Source organism: Cervus elaphus, chromosome 28 (assembly GCF_910594005.1).
Source record: "Cervus elaphus chromosome 28, mCerEla1.1, whole genome shotgun sequence".
Taxonomy (NCBI): Eukaryota; Metazoa; Chordata; class Mammalia; order Artiodactyla; family Cervidae; genus Cervus; species Cervus elaphus.
Window position 1 is genome coordinate 41,854,314 of NC_057842.1, and position 24,780 is coordinate 41,879,093.

At 41.2% G+C, this 24,780-nt stretch overlaps 1 protein-coding gene across 1 annotated transcript in view; it reads left to right on the forward strand.

Moving 5' to 3' along the window:
- Positions 1 to 6,679: 6,679 nt before the first annotated feature.
- METTL24 (methyltransferase like 24) overlaps positions 6,680 to 24,780 on the forward strand; it is a 116,060-nt gene continuing 97,959 nt past the window's right edge. The window contains exon 1 of the mRNA XM_043890328.1: positions 6,680 to 7,279. Within this exon, the coding sequence (XP_043746263.1) occupies positions 6,962 to 7,279 (318 nt within the window). The 5' untranslated portion in view covers positions 6,680 to 6,961. The remainder of the gene's footprint in view (positions 7,280 to 24,780) is intronic.

The window sequence follows — 24,780 nt, forward strand, 5'->3', positions numbered from 1 at the left end:
ATCCAACTGCCTACTTGACATCTCCATTTGGATGGCTTCCCAAATATAACATGACCACAAAAATCAAACCCTTGATTTTTCACCCCACATGACTCTTACTTGAGCCCTTCCCTTCTCAGTTAATGGCAACTTCATTTTTCTAATTACTCAGGTAAAACTTTGAAACTATCCTTGACTTCTTTCTTTTTCTCACAGTCTACCTCTGACCCATCAGATTTAGCCACAAAAAGGTCCATCACAGCATTGCTTATAAAATGAAAACCTGAAAGTGATATAATCATTCAACAGTGAGATTGGCTAAATTAGGGTACAGGCAGCCATTAAAGAGGATGCTATAAGTTAACAGGTAAATGTTTAGTGACGTGTCTATTATGGAACATTTCAAACATACTCAGTAATAGAGAGCTGAGAATCCCCATCACCCAACTACAACAATAATCAGCCCACAGCCATTCTTGCTTCATTTATACACCTGCTTATCTCTCACCTCTCCATTGGATTGTTTTTTTTGTTTGTTTTTTTTTTTAATTTTTTTATTCGTTGGAGGCTAATTACTTCACAACATTTCAGTGGGTTTTGTCATACATTGATATGAATCAGCCATAGATTTACACTTATTCCCCATCCCGATCCCCCCTCCCATCTCCCTCTCCACCCGATTCCTCTGGGTCTTCCCAGTGCACCAGGCCCAAGCACTTGTCTCATGCATCCCACCTGGGCTGGTGATCTGTTTCACCATAGATAGTATACATGCTGTTCTTTTGAAACATCCCACCCTCACCTTCTCCCACAGAGTTCAAAAGTCTGTTCTGTATTTCTGTGTCTCTTTTTCTGTTTTGCATATAGGGTTATCGTTACCATCTTTCTAAATTCCATATATATGTGTTAGTATGCTGTAATGTTCTTTATCTTTCTGGCTTACTTCACTCTGTATAAGGGGCTCCAGTTTCATCCATCTCATTAGGACTGGTTCAAATGAATTCTTTTTGACGGCTGAGTAATATTCCATGGTGTATATGTACCACAGCTTCCTTATCCATTCATCTGCTGATGGGCATCTAGGTTGCTTCCATGTCCTGGCTATTATAAACAGTGCTGCGATGAACATTGGGGTGCACGTGTCTCTTTCAGATCTGGTTTCCTCAGTGTGTATGCCCAGAAGTGGTATTGCTGGGTCATATGGCAGTTCTATTTCATTGGATTGTTTTTAAGCCAATTCTAGACATCATCTTATGTATTATATGATAAATTACATATTTAAATATTTACTATAACCCTGACCACACGGAAACAGGGCCTCACTTGTACAGTAAGAAAGTTGTACATCTTATTCCAAACAAGTATTGGTTTGTCTGGTATTTTTAGAGCTTTACTCTGTTGAAGTGATTCTCAGCTAAATATGTCTGTTGTAACTTTGATAAGTATTTCCACTTTTGTTATTGATTAGTGGTATCTTGTTTTGAAGTGTCAAATGTTGTGACTAAAGTAAAATATCATTGTAATTTAAAGTGAAATAATGATTTAAATATATAATTATATATTAAATAATAATATATTTTATTATTTAACTTATGTAAATATTAACATTATGTTACAAAAACAGATTATAAAGAAGTACAAGTTCACTTTTGTTTTATATCTATATGTATAAATTGTTGTTGCTTAGTTGCTAAGTTATGTCCAACTCTCTTGCCATCCTATAGACTGTAGCCCGCCAGGCTCCTCTGTCTATAGGATTTCCCAGGCAAGAGTACTAGAGTGGGTTGCTACTTCCTTCTCCAGGGGATCTTCCTGACCCTGGGGTCAAACCCATATTGGCAGGAAGATTCTTTAACACTAAGCCACCTGGGAAGCCCATATATTACATACTATATACATAGCTTCCCAGGTGTCGCTAGTGGTAAAGAACCCATCTGCCAATGCGGGAGACATAAGAAATGAGGGTTTGATCCGTGGGTCGGGAAGATCCCCTGGAGGAGGGCATGGCAACCACTCCAGTATTCTTGCCTGGAGAGTCCCATGGACAGAGGGGCCTGGCAGGATACAGTTTACAGGGTTGCACAGAGTTGGACATGACTGAAGTGACTTGGCATACATGCACGCACATATGGAATACATATATATATATATAGTATTGGGGCTTCCCTGGTGGCTCAGATGGTAGAGTCTGCCTGCAGTGCGGGAGACCCGGGTTCAATCCCTGGGTCTGGAAGATCCCTGGAGAAGGAAATGGCAACCCACTCCAGTACCCTTGCCTGGAAAATCCCATAGATGGAGGAGCATGGTAGGCTACAGTCCATGGGGTCACAAAGAGTTGGACATGACTGAGCGACTTCACTTTCATTTTCATATATTATATTATAATATAAATCTGACAGGCTAGCTATATCTGAATTGTGATATTATGAATGATTGTTGACATCTTCTTTTGCTTGTGTATATTCTCCACAGTGAACAGGTATTACATGGAGAAAAGAGAATGGGGTTTGGGGGGAAGATGTTAACGATAGCTCCATATCTTTCTAAATGTGATTAATTCAGGTTGGCTACTTCACATCGTGAAACAGAAATAACCACCTAGTGGAGGTAAGGATCCTAGTTAGTCAGCTTCTGTGCTCTCTCTGGACAGCCTCTAATCAAATGTTGCTACATTAATATCCATGGCTACAGTTGTTGTTCAGTTGCCAAGTCATGTCCGAATCTTTGTGACCCCTTGGACAGCAGTGTGCCAGACTCCTGTGTCCTTCAGTAGCACCTGAACTTTGCTCAAATTCATATCCATTGAGTCGGTGATGCTATCTAACCATCTCATCATCTGCTGCCCCCTTCTCCTTTTGCCATCTATCTTTGCCATCACTGGGGTCTTTTCCAATGAGTTGGCTCTTTGCATCAGATGGTCAGAGTATTGGAGCTTCAGTATTAGTCCTTCCAATGAGTAGTTAGGGTTGATTTCCTTTAGGGTTGACTGATTTGATCCCCTTCCTGTCCAGGGGACTCTCAAGAATCTTCTCCAGCACCACAATTTGAAAGCATCAATTCTTGAGCACTCAGCCTTCTTTATGGTCCCTCTCTCACATCTGTACATGACTACTGGAAAACCATAACTTTGACTATACAGACCTTTGTCAGCAAAGTGATGTCTCTGCTTTTTAAAATGCTGTCTAGGTTTATCATAGCTTTCCTTCCAAGGAGCAAGTGTCTTTTCATGGCTGCGGGCACCATCCACAATGATTTTGGAGCCCCCAAAATTAAGTCTGTCACTGCTTCTACTTTTTCTATTTGCAATGGCTACAGTTGGGTTTCTCAACTTCAGCTCTATTGACATTCTGGAGTGGATAATTTTTTTTTGTGGAAAGCTATTCTTTTCACTGAAGGGTGTTTTGAGGTATCCCTTGTCTCTACCCATTAGAAACCAGCATCATCCTCCCCTGACTCTAACCGGTTGTAACAAAATGTCTTCAGAAATTGTCAGTTGTCCTCTAGAAGGCAAAATTACCCCTGGTTGAGAACCACTGCACTGCAAGCAGCATGTGTGTAAATTGAAATGTATGATGTCCAGGAGATTAGCAGTAAAAATGTTCTGTTTCACCCATTTTTGTTGGCTGAAACCTCAAGGAGGATGTAATTTATGATCTGATGAAACCTGCTTTTGTGGTTTACCGACCTCCACATTTAATTAACCAACCTACGAGTCAGTGGTTAATGATTATCTGCATTTTGGAAACATATCCAGAAATGACTGAGACGAGTTCAAGTCTATAAGAAAAGCAAAGGTGAAAAATTGCTTGTCCGCTCTGTGAGTGATCATTTAGATTCATCTCTCCAGCCTACCAACTGATGCATTTCCTGATTCTTTACCATTAACAACACATGGAAATACTGCATAGAAGTATAAAATAGGAGATTCCTAGAAAATTAATGACGCTACATCCATATAAACTGTTTTTTTATTAATAATAAACACACAGAGACAGCTGTAAAAGATGAGAAAAGGGGCTTTACACAGTACGTTTTATTTGGATAGTAAATGTGTTCCCCCCATAATGGAACATTGTTAGAGAGCCACAGACATGAGATAAGGGAAAAGATGAGGTCATTTTGCCCATTCTCTTCAAGAGCTACAGTGTTCTGCGCTCCCCTCCTCCACGCCTAACTCAGAGTCTCATTAAATATCCCCATTTTAACATTATAGGATACTCTTCATGTTTCCCCTTGAAGAAGAATTCAACAGGTAAGCAGAGGGTATGAGTCAGTGGTATCATAAGCTTCAAAAGATGACTTCTTTTGTTAGTGGCACTATGTTGGCAGCATAGAAATGAAAACTTCTAGGAAAGTCTGTACCAGACATTGGTGATCCACAATCACCACAAGCATAAGATAAATCATATCTTAAATAGCTTCACACAATTATATAATTTAAGAATGCAATCGAGGGATCTTGAGTTTTAGGGGCTTCTAGCAACTGTTGCTGCTGCTTTGCTTCAGTCCGACTCTGTGCCACCCCATAGATGGCAGCCCACCAGGCTCCCCCGTCCCTGGGATTCTCCATTTCCTTCTCCAATGCACTGTGCAGTTCAGTTCAGTTCAGTCGCTCAGTCGTGTTCTATTCTTTGCAACTCCATGAATCTCAGCACGCCAGGCCTCCCTGTCCACTGTTAGGTACTTCTAATTCAGAGAATACTGTGTAAGATAAAGATCTTAAACAAATATTCTTATATTTTCTTATATTTTGAGGCATCTCTGGTCTCTACCCATTAGGTGCCAGTAGCATCCTCCCCTGACCCTCACTGCTTGTAACAAAATGTCTTCAGAAATTGCCGATTGTCTTCTAGGAGGCAAAATTACTCCTTCCTTTGGAATCAATGCTTAAAGCTTGTTTTTCATAACATCCAGGGTTTTCTTTAATGGTAATTAATAAAAATAATAACTATTAATTAAATAACTTCTATATCCATGCATTATTTAGGTACTAAACATTTAATTTTTATGCAATCTTTGTAATCCTATGAAATATATGTCTATTTACACATGAGAAAACTGAGGCTCACAGAAGTTATTTTGCCCAAAGTCTCACAGTTTCTGAATGGCAGGGTCCTGACTGGCGTACCTGATTCAGTTCAAGTGTAACACCACAGCTCATGTTGTTTAAGTAGTCAAGGGATGTGATGTTTTGTCTGAGAGTTTGTGTCAGGAAAAATGAACTTGCTTGGTATCTTTAAAACAGAGCCTATCTGCAATAGCCAGAGAGTTACATCTAGAAAAAAACAAAATTCAACCATAATGAAACCCATAGAAGCCTGAGGACCTAGAGTGCTCAGAGAGCGGACTGTATCAGGTTGAGAAGCTCTGTTACATACAGAGAAATAGCCCAAGTGCTTTGTGCAGTGACAAAGATTCAATTGGGTCTTTCTTAAGCCAGGAGGATTTTAGAAAGGAGGGCTCCTTATGGAAAATTCCTGAAATTGAAACGGAGAGTGTAATTTCCCACCTAAGGGCTGCTGCTGCTGCTGCTGCTAAGTCGCTTCAGTCGTGTCTGACTCTGTGCGACCCCATAGACAGCAGCCCACCAGGCTCCCCCGTCCCTGGGATTCTCCAGGCAAGAACGCTGGAGTGGGTTGCCATTTCCTTCTCCAATGCATGAAAGTGAAAAGTGAAAGTGAAGTCGCTCAGTCGTGTCCAACTCTTGCGACCCCACGACCACAGCCTACCAGGCTCCTCCGTCCATGGGATTTTCCAGGCAAGAGTACTGGAGTGGGTTGCCATTGCCTTCTCCACCTAGGGGCTGGGGGGGGGGGGGGTTCCATATTGTTCTCTGTTGTTCATGCTATGGCTGTCCGTGGGGTCGCAAAGAGTCAGACACAACTGAGAGACTGAACAACAACAAATAGGCTGTCAAAGGCAGAGGGCAGGTCAGTGAGGGCACTCTGACATAAAAGCATGGAAAATGCAAGCACAGAGTATGAAAAAATATGCCACAGCTAAAGAAAACAAACTCAGATCCAAACCTCAAATGGATTGTGAGAAAGAAGTCTACTCACAATTGAAAAGGAACAGTCAACCCTGGACTTCAGGCTGTGAGCATTCAGCCTGATTAATTAAGGTCAAGGTGGTGATGGAAATACCAGCTGGGGAGCATTTTGCTGAAAGATAAATTTGTTCCTCTGTATCTCTGCAAGACAGCAGGGAGGTGTGTGTGTGGAGCTAAATTAATTTGATTTACATCATGCCATGGTAACTTCTGTTCTTTCTCCCCGCTGTCAGATGTCTTAGCTTGCTTTTTCCCCCTCCTCCTTCACCCCCACACATTTCATAACACGAGGAGAAAGCACGGGTTGGCTTCAGGCAGAATTTAGAAATGGAATAACTTTAATTTGATTATTTTGCATCCAGCGCTATTCTCTCCTCCCCCTTTCCCTTCTTTCTTGAGGGAGAGAAGTTGTAAACCTGAGCATAAAGGTGTGATGTATTTTCACAATGTACTTCACGGCACACGCTGCTTGACAATCGGAATTTGTTCCTTGCAGCAAAACCTGGCAGCTCACCTATCCTCCTCCTGTGTTTCTTTTCAACAACACTAGTACTAGAAAATGAAGTTATGGCCCAGGATCCCGTTAGGATTGTGCTTTTTCTGGCCCTGTAGTTTGCAGGCTCCGGAGCCTGGGCTGGAGGGCGCCTCCTCGGGGACCCTCGAGGTGAGGCTGGGCCGGGAGTCTGGCTCAGCTGAGCCGCCTGCGTCCCTGGGACCCCGCCTGGCCCGCCGTCCCGCGCGCCCTTGCCAGCCGGGCTGGATAAGGTTACGCCGAGGCTTCCTTGAACAGAGGAAGAGAGGCGGGTCCGAGCCCGCGCCCCGGCCCGCGGGGGAGTTCTCACAGCTGGCAGCTCGGGCCCGCGGGGCCACATCCCTGCAGCGGTGGGCGCGTGCGGGCGGCGGAGCGGAGCGCCGGGCCGGGCCCAGCCCGCCATGGCGCGGGAGAGGCTGCCCGGGAGGGGCTGCTGTGCCCTGCGCCGCTGTCTGCTCGCCGCCGCTCTGCTGCTCGGCCTGCGGCTCTGCGCGGAGCTGCAGCGCGCCGGGCCCCAGCCCCCAGCCCTCAGCTCCCCGCCAGGCCAGGCCCCCCGACCGCCCGGGTCGCACCTGCAGCCCGCGCCCGGCCAGCGGCGCGGCGCCAGCCGGAGGCAGGTGACCTACGTGCGCAGCGGGCGCCGAGCGCCGGCGCGGGGCGGCAGGAGTGGGACGCCGGAGCCTGGCTGCTGCGCCCTGCGCGGGCGTCCCCGCCGGAAGGTCAGTTGCAAAAGATGCAATCCCCCTCCCGGCCTCGCTACAGAGCCCTCAACTCCAGGCCTCCGCGGACTGCCCAAACTGCGACCTTCCAAAAAAAAAAAAAAAAAAATCTTCTGCTTCCTCTCTTATCTCTGCGCTCTCTAAATCAGCACCATTGGTGGCATCCTTCAATGCCCAGATACGATTAAGTGGGAGCTGGGTTCATTCAATAATCAACCAGTATTTGCTGAGCGTTCACTGGGTGCCAGGCCCACTGTTAACGCGGGCATCCAGCAGCGAAGCACCAAGCCCTGCTCTCAAGGAGCTTACTTTTTGGGGGGAGGTCGGGGAAGCGCGTGAGCAGTGGACAAGGCAAGGGAAAGAAAGGAGTTGTGGTTTTGTTTGTATTTTGTGCTCCTCCTGGTTTTCTCCGTGAGGCCTGCACAAAGCTGAGTGGGTAGCCACTGTGAATTGCTTTTCCACTCTACCTTCATGGCAGTGATGAAGATCCACTGAGTCGAATTTTCCTTGAACTCCACCGAAGACGTCGTCGGCAGGGTGGTGAACTCAGGGTGAGAAGTCCAGCCCCCAGCACCGCTTAATGGAAAATTAATTGGACCTGGAGGACTGAAGTAATAACCTGGATTTGTCTTACAACACAAACAGTGTTGGTCTCCCTACCTCATTAACTTTTTGGCTCACGCATTGAGTAGTTATTTTATTCAATTTTGACCTCTGAGTTTTAAGCCTCTGGCCTCCTATCCACCTCTTGGAGCTCAGTAATTTACTTGGTACTTGGGAATGAAAAGATTAAGAACTGAAGGTCTGAGCTTGCCTGGTCTTTATACCCATCAACCCTAACCACATTCTTTGGGGCAACTTCTTTCTGTTGCCTTGCTTTTCCTCTTTTATTTTAAACATCCCCACCTGTTGGGGAGAGAGAAAACCTCTTCCTTGGATTCTGCGGCTTACTTCTAAGCTACTGTTCAATGGCATGTCTGCCAATTTCTTCTACTGTTTTCCTTTCTCTCACTTCCTCTTCAAGCCTTGACCTCTGTCTTTCCTCACCGCTGCTGTCCCTGTCTAATCCATCAGTGTTATCTTCCTGGATAAATTCAGACATCTATATCTGAAACCTCATTTCCTCTGTTAAGTATTAATTTGCTCTTCCTGAAGAATGTAGTCACTTCCTTCATTCTTCTAATGCACTTCCCATAATACCATGTTTTGCCAAAGGCTTTTAAACACCCTTTTGCCAAGGGCTTACCAGGACAATCCTGATGACCATGCTGCATCAGGTGCTGGGGGCACAACATGAGCTCAGAGTCTAGTAGGGGAGGCACAGAGCTATAATTAAGGTCTTGAACTCTGCTTGAGGAGTCAAGAAAGGCTAACTTGGAGGGGACATTCGACTCAGGACTTGATATTGCTTAGGAGTTCAGGTTCTTTTGTCCCTCTGGGTGTTCTCAAGTGTTCCATCCTGGGCACCCCTAACGAAACCTTGCACTTGCCTTTTCACATCTGCTCTCAGCTGCATTGTTTCTCTTTTACCTGTTGAAGAATCATTCTTAAATCTTAGCCTCCACTTCAGACAACAGAAGTGATGACTGGAGCCTGCATATGGAAAGGTTTGGAATGCATAGATTCAAAGGGCCCCTGGAGGGCAAGTTCACATCCACTTTCTTTAGGAGCCTGCTGTAGTGATTCCTGCTGGAGACAGTGGTGACTTAGAGTGGTTTAAGTGGAGGTGTGAGAAGTGGTCCAACATTGGATATAGTTTGCAGGAAGATGAGAAAGGAGTAGTTTTTGTTGTTTAGTTTTGTGTTTTCGGGAGAGTAGATGGAAATCAGGAGTTTTGTTTTATTTTTATTTATTTATTTAAAAAAATTTTTTTTTAGGATTTTTGTTTTAAACATCTTGAGTTTGAGTTATCCTTTGGACATCCATTTGGAAATGTCACATAGGCAGTTGGACATAGGAGTCTAAAACTGGAGGAAATGTCCAGGCTGAAGATAGAGATGTGGGACTCCTCCGTGTACAAGTGACTCTTTTAAGGCTGTGAGACTACAGGAGATCATCTGGGCAGTGAGGGTTGCTAACAAAATAGAGATGCAAGTCTGAGGCCTGGGACTCAGTTTTAAAAGTAAATTTTAAAAAAGGAAATATTTGCATAGAACCTTGCATGTTGTAAGCATGGCTCAATAATGGTCGCTTTAATTTTCACTAATCTGTCCCAAGTCTTTAGCTTCAGCCGTTCCCTAAATATCATTTGTTATAACTTCTTTCCACTCCTTTGGTTTATGCTGATTCTTTTGCCCCCATCCTATGATTCATGCCCCTTCCATCATTGAACATTCAGGTCAAGAATTGTGGCTCAGAAACCTTTTTTCATCATTCCTACTTCCTTGCTAATCTTTCACCAGTTTGGGAGACAACAGAAATGCGTCCTGATTTGTGAGTTGCCTTGTATGTGTTGTGACCTAATAATCTATTTTAGATTGAATGTTTTGTCTGCACAGTTGTTCATGATGGAAAGGATCACATTTCCCAGTGACCCTCAGTAAATGTTTATTCCCAAGACACCAATAAGTAAAAAATAAGAATCTTATTATTTCAACCTATTATGTGTAACTGTAAATGACTTTGGTTAAAAATATATAAGAAATAATTGAGTGAACATAGCAATTGAAATAACTATTTTTTAAGTATTGTTTTAGGTTTTAGCCTCTTAAAAAAATTTCCCTGGATTTTCTTCCCCCTAGCTAGTTAGTTATTTTTTTATTTTCAGGGTATACAGTCTGACTTTCCCAAATTCCTAGATAGTGGGAATCTTGAATTTGTTTAATTTTTCCATTATTTCACAGTCAAAATGTTCCTCCGAACTGGAAAGAGCAACTATCTAGTCTGTTCTCCCAGTTTAGGGAACAGAGTGCAATGTCCTGTATCTCTCCAGGGATAAGTCTTGTTCCTTTTTAGCCTCCCATCGAGACAAGGTGAAATATAAACTGAATGTGCAGTTAATTAATGTAATAAGTTTGGAAGTAATGTGTTAAATTCCTTGGATTCTATTTTATTTAAATTTTGTTTGTTGAGGATAATGATAAACAATATTATTTAGGTTCTTGGATACTTTGCCATTGGCACCTACCAGATTGGTGAAGGAGAAAAAGTTCCATTCTATTTTGAGGATGGCTTTCTGGGTGGATGAAAACCTGCATGAAATAATTGGGTTGCCAAGTGTTTCTTGTCAATGTGCTTCCTTTGCAGGTGTTAGAGGACAAAAATTCAGCAATTATATTGCCACTTTAATCATAGCTTATGCTTCTCTTAAAGCAAATAATCTGTTATAAAAAAGAGAAATGATGTGTAGTCCTCATGTAATTTTTTTCCTCTTTTCTTATCCTCTTCTTTCAACAAGCTATACAAGAAATAGCTCTAAATATTAAATCATCTTTCCCATCAGAGGTTCTAATCTTATAGCATTATGAAATGAGGGCAAATGATACATGGTAGATAAACACTGCCCTGTGGGATTAGGACTCCCCTAGAATCCATACATTTTTGTATATTACAGAAACTTTAAGCATACACATATCACTGTAATTCTTTTTTATTCTTTTACTTTCTGTTTTCTGTCTGTGTTTCTTTCTGGTTTTTCTTTCTTAGACATTTACTATGATTCCATGGCTAAAGTTCTTCTGGGGGACATAAATAGAGGACTAATGATGGTGTCCTTGATTATACTTTTTTCTTTTTCTTTCTTTTTTTTTTTTTATTATACTTTTTTCTACAATCTTGGGTAGATGTTTCTTTTACAAGTTGGCAATCTACCTAAAAGCAGCAAAATATATGGCTCATATGCCCAGAAGAAGTACTTTTGACAAAAAAATTAATCAGTAGTCAATCTAAGAAAGAAATGGAAAATTTTACTTGAACCAAACTGAGTATTATAACCCAGGAGACAATCTCTCAGAGAACTTTGAGAACTGCTCTAAAGAGGTAAAGGGGGAGGCCAGTATAAGTGATTCTCTAGACAGGGCAGTGCAATCAAGCACACAGCTTGATGAAGAGTTACTGTTATTCATAAGTAACAGGTATCTTTACAGGTTTTAGTGCTTTTCTAAGTATGGGTTTATGAATTTTCTCCTGAAAATATCTAACTGTCTGAAGGCCTGTCTTTTCTCAGAGCACAGAATGCCTTGTCCTGATTTTGTCCTGAATTCCAGGGTATTGAATTCCAGGTCAGTGAATGTAGTGGCTAATGACTTGATTCTCAAAGAACTACATAGTAGGCAACAGTCTCTGTTTTACAATCCCCTCCCTTTTGGTCTTAATTTTGACCAAGGTTTGAGAGGCATTTCATGACCAACTTGTCCCAAGGCCCTAGGAATGCTCATTCCCAGGTAAGTCAAGGATTTCATTGATAGGCTGCTCAGTGCCCTATTACTGGACTTGGCCCTGTTAACAATAGTCAAAAGCTTCTGGACCATCTGTTTTATTAGTCAGTTATGGTCAAGGAGATGTCTCTTGTTGCGTCTTCTTATATCTAAAGTTACACTGTTATAATCTGTGATCTTATAGGACAATATGTTTGGTCAATTGTTTAAGCTTGCCTAATCATCATTAATTTTACTGGAGGCTCCATCACACATTTGGTAGTACAAGAAATAATAATCTTGTGAAATAGGTAGAATACAATAATATAGCTAGTGACATTAATAAAGTCCTGAGCATTTAAGGTAAGAATTTCCATTAAGTGAGGCCTAGTATCTCCCCAGGTCACCTGACCCAGTCTGTTCTGTAGCAGTTGCTCTCCTTTCAGTTTAGTTCAGTTCAGTCGCTCAGTCATGTCCAACACTTTGCAACCCCATGAACCGCAGCACGCCAGGCCTCCCTGTCCATCACCAACTCCCAGAGTCTACCCAAACTCAAACTCACGTCCATTGAGTCAGTGATGCCATCCAACCATCTCATCCTCTGTCATCCCCTTCTCCTGCCCTCATCCTTCTCCTGACCTCATCAGGGTCTTTTCAAATGAGTCAGCTCTTTGCATCAGGTAGCCAAAGTATTGGAGTTTCAGCTTCAACATCAGTTCTTCCAATGAACACCCAGGACTGATCTCCTTTAGGATGGACTGGTTGGATCTCCTTGCAGTCCAAGGGACTCTCGAGTCTTCTCCAACACCACAGTTCAAAAGCATCAGTTCTTTGGCACTCAGCTTTCTTCACAGTCCAACTCTCACATCCATACATGACTAGTGGAAAAACCATAGCCTTGACTAGATGGACATTTGTGGGACAAAATAATGTCTCTACTTTTTAATATGCTATCTAGATTGGTCATAACTTCCCTTCCAAGGAGTAAGCGTCTTTTAATTTCATGGCTGCAATCACCATCTGCAGTGATTTTGGAGCCCCCAAAAATAAAGTCAGCCACTGTTTCCACTGTTTCCCCATCTATTTGCCATGAACTGATGGGACCAGATGCCATGATCTTAGTTTTCTGAATGTTGAGCTTTAAGCCAACTTTAGGGAAGTACTAAATTGGCACTGTACATAAAGTTACCAAAAAGTCTGTGTGTATAAGATGAGTGGTGGGTCATCGTGGCATTTTACAGGATTGAGATAGGAAGGTTGCCTTCTAAGAAATTACGTGGCTGGCTCCAGAAGAAAAAAAATTGATCTTTATGGTTAAGCTGATATTTTTGCCATTGGAGTGGTCTGGTTAATGCATCATGCAGGTGCACAATGCAGACTAGAAGGGAGGGAGGAGGTCCAGACAGGCAGAGAAAAAAGTTTATTTAAATTTTTCTTGTCTTGCCTTAAAATATGAATTTTGTTTCATCAGAACTCATACAGGAGCAAAGCTTCCTGAAGAAATTTCTTCTCTCTTATCGGATGTATTTTGCTTGACATTTAATATGTTGGATAGAAAAGTGACTTCTGAGTCACAGAGCTACAGAACCCAGCAAAGTGCTGGCTTGGTTTGCTAGTTACAGATCCTTTGGAACAGTGTGTCAGGGGAAAAAATGCTCTTTCCTCTTCTCCTGAAAAACCATATGGCAAAATTCTGTCTTTTCTTCATCACTTCTTGTCATCCTCTTAGTTTTCTCATTCCATGATTATCATCAAGAAGAATGAGGAAAAATGGCATAGTAGGCCCCTTGATATATCCAACTACCTTCAACATTATTATTCTTTACAAAATACTTGAAGGTAGGTTTGAATTGCTTGTAAAAGAAGGCCCAGCAGTAGTTTCCAGCTTCTTTAGGTTTCTGCTGTTTCCCTACACGTCTGCCCCTCAGGAGCAACATTCATTAATCCTCTCACATTGTCCTCAGGAGGCACAGCATCTTCATTTTAAACAGTCATTGAGGGTAATTGAATGGATTCCAGCAATATGTGGGTGTGAAATAGCAGTTGCTTAGTTTTGCCAAAAAAAAAAAAAAGAAAAGAAAAGCAGATTCTGATGAAAACTTTGATGGAGAGTAGGCTTCTGCACTCCTTCCAAACCTCACAGCTCCTCTGAGAGCTTTCTGTGGGCAAAAGTACTGTGAATGGAGCCCCCACTGTTTTTCAACAATTGGTGGTGGAGATTTTAGGTTTTTCTATGTGCAATTCGTCCAGTACATTTTCTCCAAGAAACAGGAAGCCTTATCAGTTTTCTCGAATTGGATTTCATTTTTGGTCTGTAAAAAGAATCAGAGCTGTGTAGTTCAACTGGAGACTGTTAAGAATGGTAGACATTTGGTTTTTGGCCTGTAGAATTTTCTACTAAAACAGGGTGGGAAAGTTTGCTGTTCAAGGGGCATTTTTATCCTGCTCGGATGATTGAAACAAAATTGACTTTTATGAGCTTTCTAGTCTATGACCATATGTAATTTAAACTAATAGCAAAGTGGCCTGTTAGTTTATGACTAGGAGGCCTGTGAAGAATTTTGTTTGAGCCACACAGTGTTTCAAGTAACTAAACATAAACATCTTCAGATGCAGCATATAGTGTCCAGTGGAGTCCAGTTCAGCACTGTCTGCCTTTATATTATCTGTCTGATCTGTAAAGGCATTTGAAGTTTCAACCCCTGAGCCAGTTGCCAGAATTTGCAATTACTTTTCCTAAAAAGTGACAAACTAGGTTAATGCTGCTAAGCTCAGGGGCCGCTCAGTACATAAATACTGAATACACAGAAGCTAAGGATCCTTTTATGTCATTCCTAGTCAAGAGAGTTCAGTAACCTAAGGCTGGAGTTGGCTACTGGGGAGAGTAAGGTTTAGGGGAGTGTACTTAGTTAATACAATATTCTTTTGGTTACTAAAAAAAAAAAAAAAAAGACTTTGGTCTAGCTTAAGCAAAAAAAAAAAAAAAATTAAATTTATTGAGAAAATTTGGGAATTTATCACTGAATTGTAGGAAGAGGTAAATGATCATGATGTTGAGGAGAGAAGGAATAAGGTTACTCTGGAAATCTCAGCTTTCCTTGGCCTTCTCCCTCTGGTGCCACCATAGTGAGACTCACCTCCCTCGACTCCTGGGCTGGGACCATTACTCACCCTGGGTCAGCCAGTACTAGCCATAGACCACAAAACTAGCCCAATATCCAAACTGCACCTCCTCCTCCTCCATCCAGGGATCCATTCTTGGAGAAAGAGGAAATTTTCTGAGTACCTGGAAATAGAGCATAGGTCTTTTTTTACATATAATAATCTCAGAGCTTAGCCTCTGTGCCTTTCCCTTTGTGTATTTCTTTATTGGTTAACAGTTTCTCTATTTAGAACTGTTAGAAATAAACTTATTTCCAAGTAGCACTCATCAATAAGTTGGTAACTTGTGCATACTTCGGATTTTTTATTCAGTTTGGCATATATACACAAGATCTATATCTATGCAATATTTTTCTTTTTCTTTTCTTTTTAAGTAAGACATTATTTGTGAGGACTTTTGTGGAGAAGATAAATATAATCAGTATTCAACTCATGATCCCCACTAGGGTTCTCAAACCAAAGTTAGGGTTTTATGTTCTTTGTTTGATTCTTTTGTCTGTCAGTTCAGAGAGTTACTTTGCAAAAAAAAGATCTGAAAAATTCTTCAGAGCATCTGAATATTTACAGTCCTCTTTGCAATTAGTTTGGGATTCTTCAACATATGATTATTTCTGTATCAAGACTCAGATACAGATTACAAATGACTGAACCCAACTGAAGCTAGTAAAAACAGGGATTCACTGGAAAGGCACTTGGGTAGAATTGAAGAAAGACCTGCAGAAACCAGAAGAGCTCTCAGAACTTGATTATGGACTAAAATGAGTATTGAGGACGTTGGTTATCCATGTTACCCATTTGTGGTGGTGGTTTAGTTGCTAAGTCTTGTCTGACTCTTGTGACACCATGAACTGTAGCCCACCAGGGTCCTCTGTACATGGAATTCTCTAGGCAAGAATACTGGAGTGGGTTGCCATTTCCCTTCTCTCCAGATATTACCTATTATCAAATATATAATGAGTATATGGGCTTCCCTCATAGCTCAGTCAGTACAGAATCTGCCTGCAATGCAGGAGACCTGGGTTTGATTCCTGGGTTGGGAAGATTCCCTGGCAACCCACTCCAGTATTCTTGCCTAGAGAATCCCAGGGATGGAGAAACCTGGCAGACTACAGTCCATGGGGTTGCAAGAGTTGGGCGTGACTTAGTGACTAAACCACCACAACCAATGGGTATTTATCATTCTTCTAGGCCATACCTGTGAATTCCCTTCCTGTGTTTAAGGAATTCTCTGCCTTTCTAAGAAAAAAGGTAAAGAATACATTTCCTTGGTTCTAAGGGGCCTTCTTATGACCTAGGCTTCACCATTCACATACACCTTCATGAGAGTCTGGAGACTTTAGAGACTTGAAGAAGCACGTTTCAGCACAAGGACCACAGAGCCTCTGGTCCTAGTGGACGCATCCAGGGCCGAGGGTGGTGAAATGAGCAGCGGTGGTGGGGCAGCGCAGGCTACACTGGTGCCCTTGGTGGTATTCCTCCTGCCCTTGAGATTCTGTAAGCTAATAAATCTGTAGTCAATTCCTTTTCTACTTAACTAGCCAGAGTGGTTTCTATTGTTTACAACCAAGAACCCTGGCAGATCAATAAATTAGAGTTGGCAGTTTGGAAGGTTACAACTGTAGCTTTCCCTCTTCAATTTTGCTTGCTCTATTTAATTCAGATTTTGGAACATGATGATTGGGGTCCGAATAACTATGGGCTAATGGACCTTTCCTTGACAAGATAATAGCATTTAGTGCCAGATACTAAATCATACAAATCTGCTAACTTGTCACTAGAGACACCAAGTTCTTTTTCACGGCCTTCTTTGTCTGGGGTATCTGGCAGGAGAGGCCAGTTTATGCTGTGATCACAAACAACCCTTGAATCTCAGGGCTCTTACTGACAAAGGTTTACTTCTTGCTTATGCTGCGTATCTGTTGTGGGTTGGCAGGGGTGGGGTGCTGCTCTGTCCTGTCTTCATCCTCTCTCTAGACCCCAGACTGGACCATTGCCTGTCACCTCGGCAGAGGGATAACTGCTCTGGAGGCTCTTGTGTGGCATTATTGATGGTCCTGGCCAGGAGCCAGACTTAGCACTTTTGCTCACATTCCAATGACTAGAGCTGGTTGCTGGGCCCTACTCACGCAGTGGGCCAGAGGTCTGTTGTGTGCTCAGAAGTCAGAGAGCAGGAACTGTTTGGTGAGTAGCACTTATGGCCACCACACTATGGTAACCCTTCAATCATCCCTATCTAAGTGGACATCGTCTAGGTTGTGTCTCATGCTCGCTGTTTGCAGTGCCTCACTGAATTTGCACGTTTGGCAGCATTGAATAAAGCATGGAAGGCTGTTTTCAGGGGACATAGATCTAAAATGAAGCAGACGTCTGAATTTAGCAGCACAGTGAAATAAAACAAGACGCGATTTACATCTTATAAACAGTGCTATAGCGTGTCCTGGAGTTTGTTAAGTACAGTGATTCTCGTTGACGTTGTTTATTCTTTGTGTAGAGCAGTGATGGGGTGATGATCTGTAGGTCTTTTCTCCTGGGAGAAAAAAGGCAAGTTATTTGAATAAATAAAACCATAAGTGCAAATCAAACAAAGGCCTCTGGTGAGGTGAATCAAACTTCATGTTTAAAATGCATCTTCATGGCAATCATTTACTTATTTTTAGTCAGAGCAAGCCAAAAGACTTCCAAGCATGTTTTCAGAATCTGGTCACAAATCAGAGACAGTATTCATGTTGTATAGTGTTTGTTATTGCACACAATAAGACAACAAGTATTTTTAGTTTATTGTTCATCTACTTTGAGTTGTTATTGCTGTTCAGTTGCTAAGTCATGTCTGACTATTCGACCCCATGGACTGTAGCATGCCAGGCTCCCCTGTCCTTCACTATCTCCTGGAGTTTGCTCAAGTTCCTGTCCATTGAGTCAGTGATGCTATCTAACCATCTCATCCTCTGTCATCCCCTTCTCCTTTTGCCTTCAGTCTTTCCCAGCATCAGGGTCTTTTCCAATGAATTGGCTCTTCGCATCAGGTGGCTAAAGTATTGGAGCTTCAGCTTCAGCAACAGTCCTTCCAATGAATATTCAGAGTTGATTTTCTTTAGGATTGACTGGTTTGATCTCCTTGCTGTCCAAGGGACTCTCAAAAGTCTTCTTCAGCACCACAGTAAAGCATAACAAATCAATTAAAAATCCTAATTAGCAAAAACACATACCCGTTGAGTGCAGGATGATTTAGTTATGTATGAAAGGAGGCCTCTTCATTCAGCAATTTTGGGGGTAGAATATGGAGATGGCAAGTAACACCTGAGATCCTAGGGGATTATTTACATGGATTTGCAAATGTCATGAAAACTTTTTATTATGATGCATCCTCACCTATAAGATGGGCTCATAATTTTACACTTGATGTCAGAAGTTTAAATTCTGCTCCCCTACTTATTGAATGTGGACAAGTGACATACCCTGTCTGAACTTTAGTTTCCTCCTCTGTAAAAAATTAGTAGTACTTAACTCATGAAGACTAAAGGAGAGTGTGTAGGTGAAAATGCCTGGCCTGTGGAAATAGTTCTGTAAATTAAGTTGTCTCTGTTCAACCTTGTATTGCTGTCATGCTGGCTTCTGAACATCAAATACATGTAGGCCCATGTGACTGGGTAGTATGAAGCACAATATTCATTGAAATTTTTAATGTTCCTCTTTTTATTCTTGAAATTTATGGCATATATAATATGCTCAACTGTCAATATTTCCAGTGCTGAAATTTTTTTTAAAATCATAAGTAAAAGCTGGAAGTAAATATTAACTTTTTGTTAACATTTTAATTATAAGCTTATTCCTCATGTAACTCATTTATTATAAAATTGCTAGGGCTTACCTGTTCATATCAGTTTGTGATTTTTTCCCCTCAAAACCAATTATAAATATCATTTACAATATTTCTGTTAAATAATTTTGGCCTGTGTTAGGGTAGACAGTATGAAATGTGTTTCCAAGCTTTTGGAATACAATTTTCACTTAAAGGGATGCTTACAAATCGCCTATTTAATACTGCCACTTACTATAACTCTGCTGCTACTTTAGTTTAGGGGAGTCCACTGGAGTAATTGTGGGTTAAGGAGCTAATAATTGCTGTATTTTTCTGGTTCCGTTTTCCATATTTTGGTCTAATAATTAAGTGAATATTATTATACTTGGCACTTTATATTCATTTAAAAGCAAATTCAACCAACATGATAAACTAAATCTAGGTGCTGACCCTGCACATAGTATTTTGCATACTATAAGGACTTCAAAATGCTTACAATTAGAGTGAGGTGTTAGGGGGCCACTGTGCTAGTATCCTTTCATTTAATTTTCACAAAAAATTTGTGAGGTAGGAATTGTCCTCATTTTTCAGATGAGGAAGCTGAGGCTCAGAGACATTAATAAATGTGGGTAAGACATAGCTAAAAGTGATGAGATGAAGGTGTAAACTCAATATCCATGACCCTCCATTTGCCCATTGAAAAGGACAGCAGACAACCAAATCTCATGTAAGATGGATCATTTACCACCTGAAAATTAAAATCTTCTTTTAAACAAAAGACACAAAGTTAAAAGGCAAATCATAGACTGGGAGAGAGTATTTGCAATGCATATCATGAATAACGGCTTCCCCAATGGCTCAGTGGGTAAAGAATCCGCCTGCAATGCAGGAAACACAGGAGATGCGGGAGGGGGTTGATTCCTGGGTTGGGAAGATCCCCTGGAGATGAGCATGGCAACCCACTCCAGTATTCTTGCCTGGAGAATCCCATGGACAAAGAAGCCTGGCGGGTTACAGTCCAAAGGGTTGCAGAGTGTCGGACATGACTGAGCGACTGCACACACACATCACCACGAATAAAGGGTAATACCCTAAAGTTTTTTAAAAAACAAAACAATAAGAAAAAAAGATAAACAACTGAACAGAAAAACAAACAGCCTTGACCAGGAATTAATAGAAGAGGAAATCTGAAAGACTAATATATAAATATATATATATTATGTAGATTACATGTACAGCATATATAATTACTAGATAATATATTATAATACAGTTATAATATGGAAAGAGAGAGGTGAGTACAGAGAGATGATAAATCCTACCAATAAGCAGAGGAAGGAAATTAAAGTACAATGGGATTATATTTTACTCTCCCTCAAGTCATATTGGAAACAGTATACAATGTCTGATAAAATGAAGAATGAAGAATATTGAGGAAAAGGAACTCCTTACTAAACTACTTTATCCAAAGTAGCTCCCTATCCCAGTTGCCCTTCTGCTACCTCCTCTTATATTCTCTATGGCATTCCCACTCTCTGACATTTTTTCTTTCTCTAATTCTTGTTTGCAGTCGCATCCCCTATAAAGGTGGGGGCCTCATGTGTCCTGGCCACCACTCTATCCCCAGAGACTATGATAGAGCCAGCACAAAGCAGGTGCTTAGTAAATAGGGCTAAAAATGGTTATTTCAATCACTGGGCTACTAGACCAATGTGTTTGAGGAACATTTGGATCCTTCAAGAGCTATTCCAAAACCCCCTCCAGATCTCCAATTTCTGGATCAGGGCTTTACACCCAGACTCTTGGAAGAGAGCTCCCAGCATTGACTGCTTCAAACAGTGGTGACTATGCTACAGAGATTTGGAGCCATATCCAGCCTGTGCCTGTTTTGTAATGGCCCATGAGTGAAGAATGGTTTTTATAGATGAATATTTGCAATTGATATGATGTTAGGAAACACTAACTTTGAACCCCAATGAAGCAAAATGCTATCTAAATATAATATATCTATGTTACAAAAAAATTGTACAGTTTTTATTATATTTTGAATTTCATCAATAGAAATGTAGAAATTTGTCTCCTCATTATGTAGGAATCTACTTAATATCCTTGATTTTGCCTCTTGGCTCACAAAGTCTAAAATATTTACTATCTGACTCTTCACAGAAGACATTTGCCAACCCCTGTTCTGGGAGTAGCCTCAGGGCCCACTAACTATGATTGTGACTGTGGGGGAGACCAGTGACCTACAGTGGCCCCAATCTAGTCCTTGAGACCCTTTGTTAGAGTTTTGCCATTTGCAGCATGAGAAGAATGGGCCTAGGCTTTCCACAGGGATACTGAAGACATGCTTTAGTCCTCTCTAATTACTCATGGGAATGTCATCCAAGGTCTCTGTTTTGAGGCCATTTCCAGGCAGTGAATGTTAAAATGATTTAAACCCTGGTGTTTTCCTGTTACCCACCTTTTCTAACACACATATAGAATTGTTTAGATTTTATTATGACAGTCAGATGAACCCATTTTTTTCCAGCTCTGAGTTCACTCGTTGTTTAATACTTAAAATGGTTTGAGCTGTGTGCTGTGAGAGATCCAGTACCTTTCCTCCACTCAATTTTCTGGTAATATCTAGCATTTAAATTTTCTGATGGTTCTCCTAGCTAAATATTTCACCTCTGGCCACTGCCATCTCCTCTCTTTTTTGCACTGCCCACTTCTTTTATCCCTAGAATGATCTAGGCATTACTGATAGTCTCAGGGTAAGAGAGGGGGATGTCAATGAAGTTCAAAACAAAAATCAACATAAAATTGATTAAGGATTTCTTGCCCATTGGGAATTTCTTATGCTGTCTTTTCTTCTTAGGCTCCTATACCATTGATCTTGCCTTCTCTTATTTACACATCAGTCCCTTTCTTCCATTTTTCAAGCCTTCAAAGCATCACTCCCCATCCAATTCTCTTGAGCTTACAGCAAACAAATCCTAAATATATGTCATTTTCTTACTTAGGCAGTTTAGTTTTCTCTTCTGCATCCAGGCCCAGCAACGGGATGAATTAAGCCACTCTGGCAGGAAGGCAGAATTGGTTGCAATCAGTGTTTATTTTCAAAAGTCAAGTTTCCAACATGCTGTCTATGATTAGACAAGCCATATAAGGTGCTCAGCATAGTGCCTTGGATGTACATAGGTCGCACTCATTACGTGTTGACTGTGCCCACATAGGTCCAGGGCTATTCCTCTCATCCTGGCTATGGCTACTGCTGTTTTGTGATATAGGGGAAATATATTACTAGTGACATTTTGGGAACAGTAATATATTGCTTCATGCATATCCTCCTTTTCCCTTCTTATGCATCTTCATTACTTCCTTTGGCTTTTGGGAACCCTGGTGAACTGTATTTCCTTCTGTCTGCCATGGAAGATAGTTTACACAGAGAGTGCTAACATGAACTTTAGGGTTCAAGAGCACCTAGAAATTACCCAGCTAGGTGTATACCCAAGAGAATTGAAAACATGTTTGTACAAAACTTGTACATGTCCTGATCCATGCTACAGTGTGGATGAACCTTGAAAATATTGTGATAAGTGAGAGAAAAGAGTCCCAGAAGGCCACACATTGCATCACTCCATTTTAATGAAATAACCAGAATATGCAGGGAATGGATTAGTGGTTGCTAGGGACTGGAGAGAGGGGAGGGAAAGAGGGGAACGGGGAATGGCTGCTACTGGAAATGGTTTTTTTTTTTTCCAAGGTGATGAAAATATTCTGGACTTAGTGGTAATGGTTGCCTAATCTGTGTATATGTCAATCACCACTTAATATTTCACTCTAAAAATGGTAAATTTTATGGTGTGTTAATTATATGTCAGTTAAAAAATATTCTCAGAAGCCCATGGAATGAATGGCTGGTGTGAAACCACGTGCTTTGCTCTGTCCAGATAAAGATAAACTAACTTTGCAAGAGCCCTGGGAGCCCAGTCTGATGTGCTCACTCCTAGGCATAGCACATTCAATAGAAAGGCAGAGTCCACACGCTTGCTTTCCTAGGAAGCACCTGGCTTGGTGTCTCGGTGTGGTTACTTGGCGACTGGTGAATGGGGTGGTGCTCACTCTCTCATCAGTGCCCCCAGCCTGGAAGATGCCTTGTGGTATCAGGCACGTACAGCCCTACATTAGGAACGCAGGACCTGGCTGTTTGCCCGATAAAGGGGATGCCCCCGCTGCCATCACTGTGAGCTTGCTGGCCTCTTAGTGCATCTGTGTTTTTTGATGGTGGTGGTGGTTTTTGATGTTGGTCTGACTCAGACCACCAGGTGTTTGTCAAAAGAAATGGTCAGGCACTGGTCGGCCCACTGCACCTCTTCTATGAGTGAGTACTTCTGCGTAAGGACTTCAGCTGCCTTAACTCTTTCTTTTTCTTGCCTTCGTTTTCACCCGTAGGACACTTGTCACCTCATTTGTGATGACTTCTGTGCAGGACACATCCTATACGTTTTGGAGGACATTTGTGTTAAAGAGAGCAGCAGTTATGCTAGTATCTTACTTTCATAACTCCCCAGCTTCCACAGGCTTGCTCTGATGTTATCCTACTGGTCCTCATAGTACCTTTATGAGTGAGGTGGCTGTTATTTCCATTCCATCAAGTAGAACTCTGCTTAAATAATTAGTTTCAGGTAAATAGAGATTATAACCCAGGTTGACTGAGGTCATATTTAGTATAGTGTCTACTATATGCTGTGACTACCTTCATGCTGAAATCTGTATCTCAGGAAAATCTTTTGACTACTGTAGATGTTAAGTTTGATACAAAGTCTTCTTAGATATTTCCCAAGTCAAATAATATATTTTAAAGCTTACTTTTAGCCATTTTGTCAGGTTGGAATTTCAAGCATGCCTCGCATTACTTAAGAACAAATTTGAACTGATTATATAATTATGATAGGGTATGTTCTTTTGAATAGTGAATATTCATTTTGCACAGAAATAGTAAAAAATGGCTTATTTAACTAATGTGCACTTAGAGGACATAATCTCAATCAGGAGCAGACAGCTACATCAGTTTTGATACTGAAGTGCTTGAATTTATTTGGGTACCCTGGATACAGAGAATTGTTTTGGAAAATCTGAGTGCCTAGGCCTTCCTCTTGGACAAAAAAATGTTCTTATTTATAAAACCAAACCACCAGCACAGATTGGAGCCTATTTAACACATACGATATAGTATCATTCCTTGTTATAGTGATGTGTCAAGACAAGGAACAGGAGAAAAAAAGTACTATCTCTATGTATAATTTGTTATTTTAAAAATATAGGCAAGCCAGGATGCTGTTAATTAAAATAAAGATACATATGTTTGGTCAAGTTATTAGCCTAATATGAAAAGCAGAGCAAAAGTGCTTGTAAGGTTTAAAAAAATTTTTTTAATAACAAAATCATATATATAGGAAGGGGAGAAGTGTTGTAAGGGAAATTGGAAACTTAATTTTCCCTGTCTTTTATCAGAGGAGTTTTTAGATTATAGTTATTTTGAAACCAAAAAATTTCAGTTTAAAAATAGAAGTGAAGAAATAGGAACAGATTGGAGTTTGGAGGGAAAAAAACTAAAGCAAAAAAGAGAAATATAACAGGAAGTCTCTGTACAGGGAATGCTTGTGTTCAGCTTCTCAAATTCCTCTGGTTAATGTAGACAACCAGATTGGTGAAGATTTGAACTGAGTTCAGAACAATGAATCTTCACATTCTTTGAATTATGAAAATTTGATTAAAACAATTAGGTGAAAGCTATGGATAAGTGTTCCAGAATACTGAACATCTGTTTGCACACACATTTGTTTACGGTTGATTTCAGGGGATTCACAGACCTCAGAAAAATTCTTAATTTGAGAGTGGATCAAAATCACTCATAGGGGTTTTCAGAATACGGATGCTTCAAGCCCCGCCCCTGCCCCCTCAGGCTTCTCATGAAGGACCACTCCCTCCCTTGGGAGGTGTGAGTGCTGGGTTAAGACAGGTTCAGTTATGATTTGAATGGTTGATTCCTGAAGCTGGGAGTAGGTATTTTAATAACTAGTGTTGGTCTCTAACTGAGAGATGTGCCTGTGTGATGGGCTTTTGTCTGCTGTAATCATCTCAACTGGGCTGAGTCATCAGGAGGTGGAGCTCAGAGTCCTGGTTAACAGCCTGTG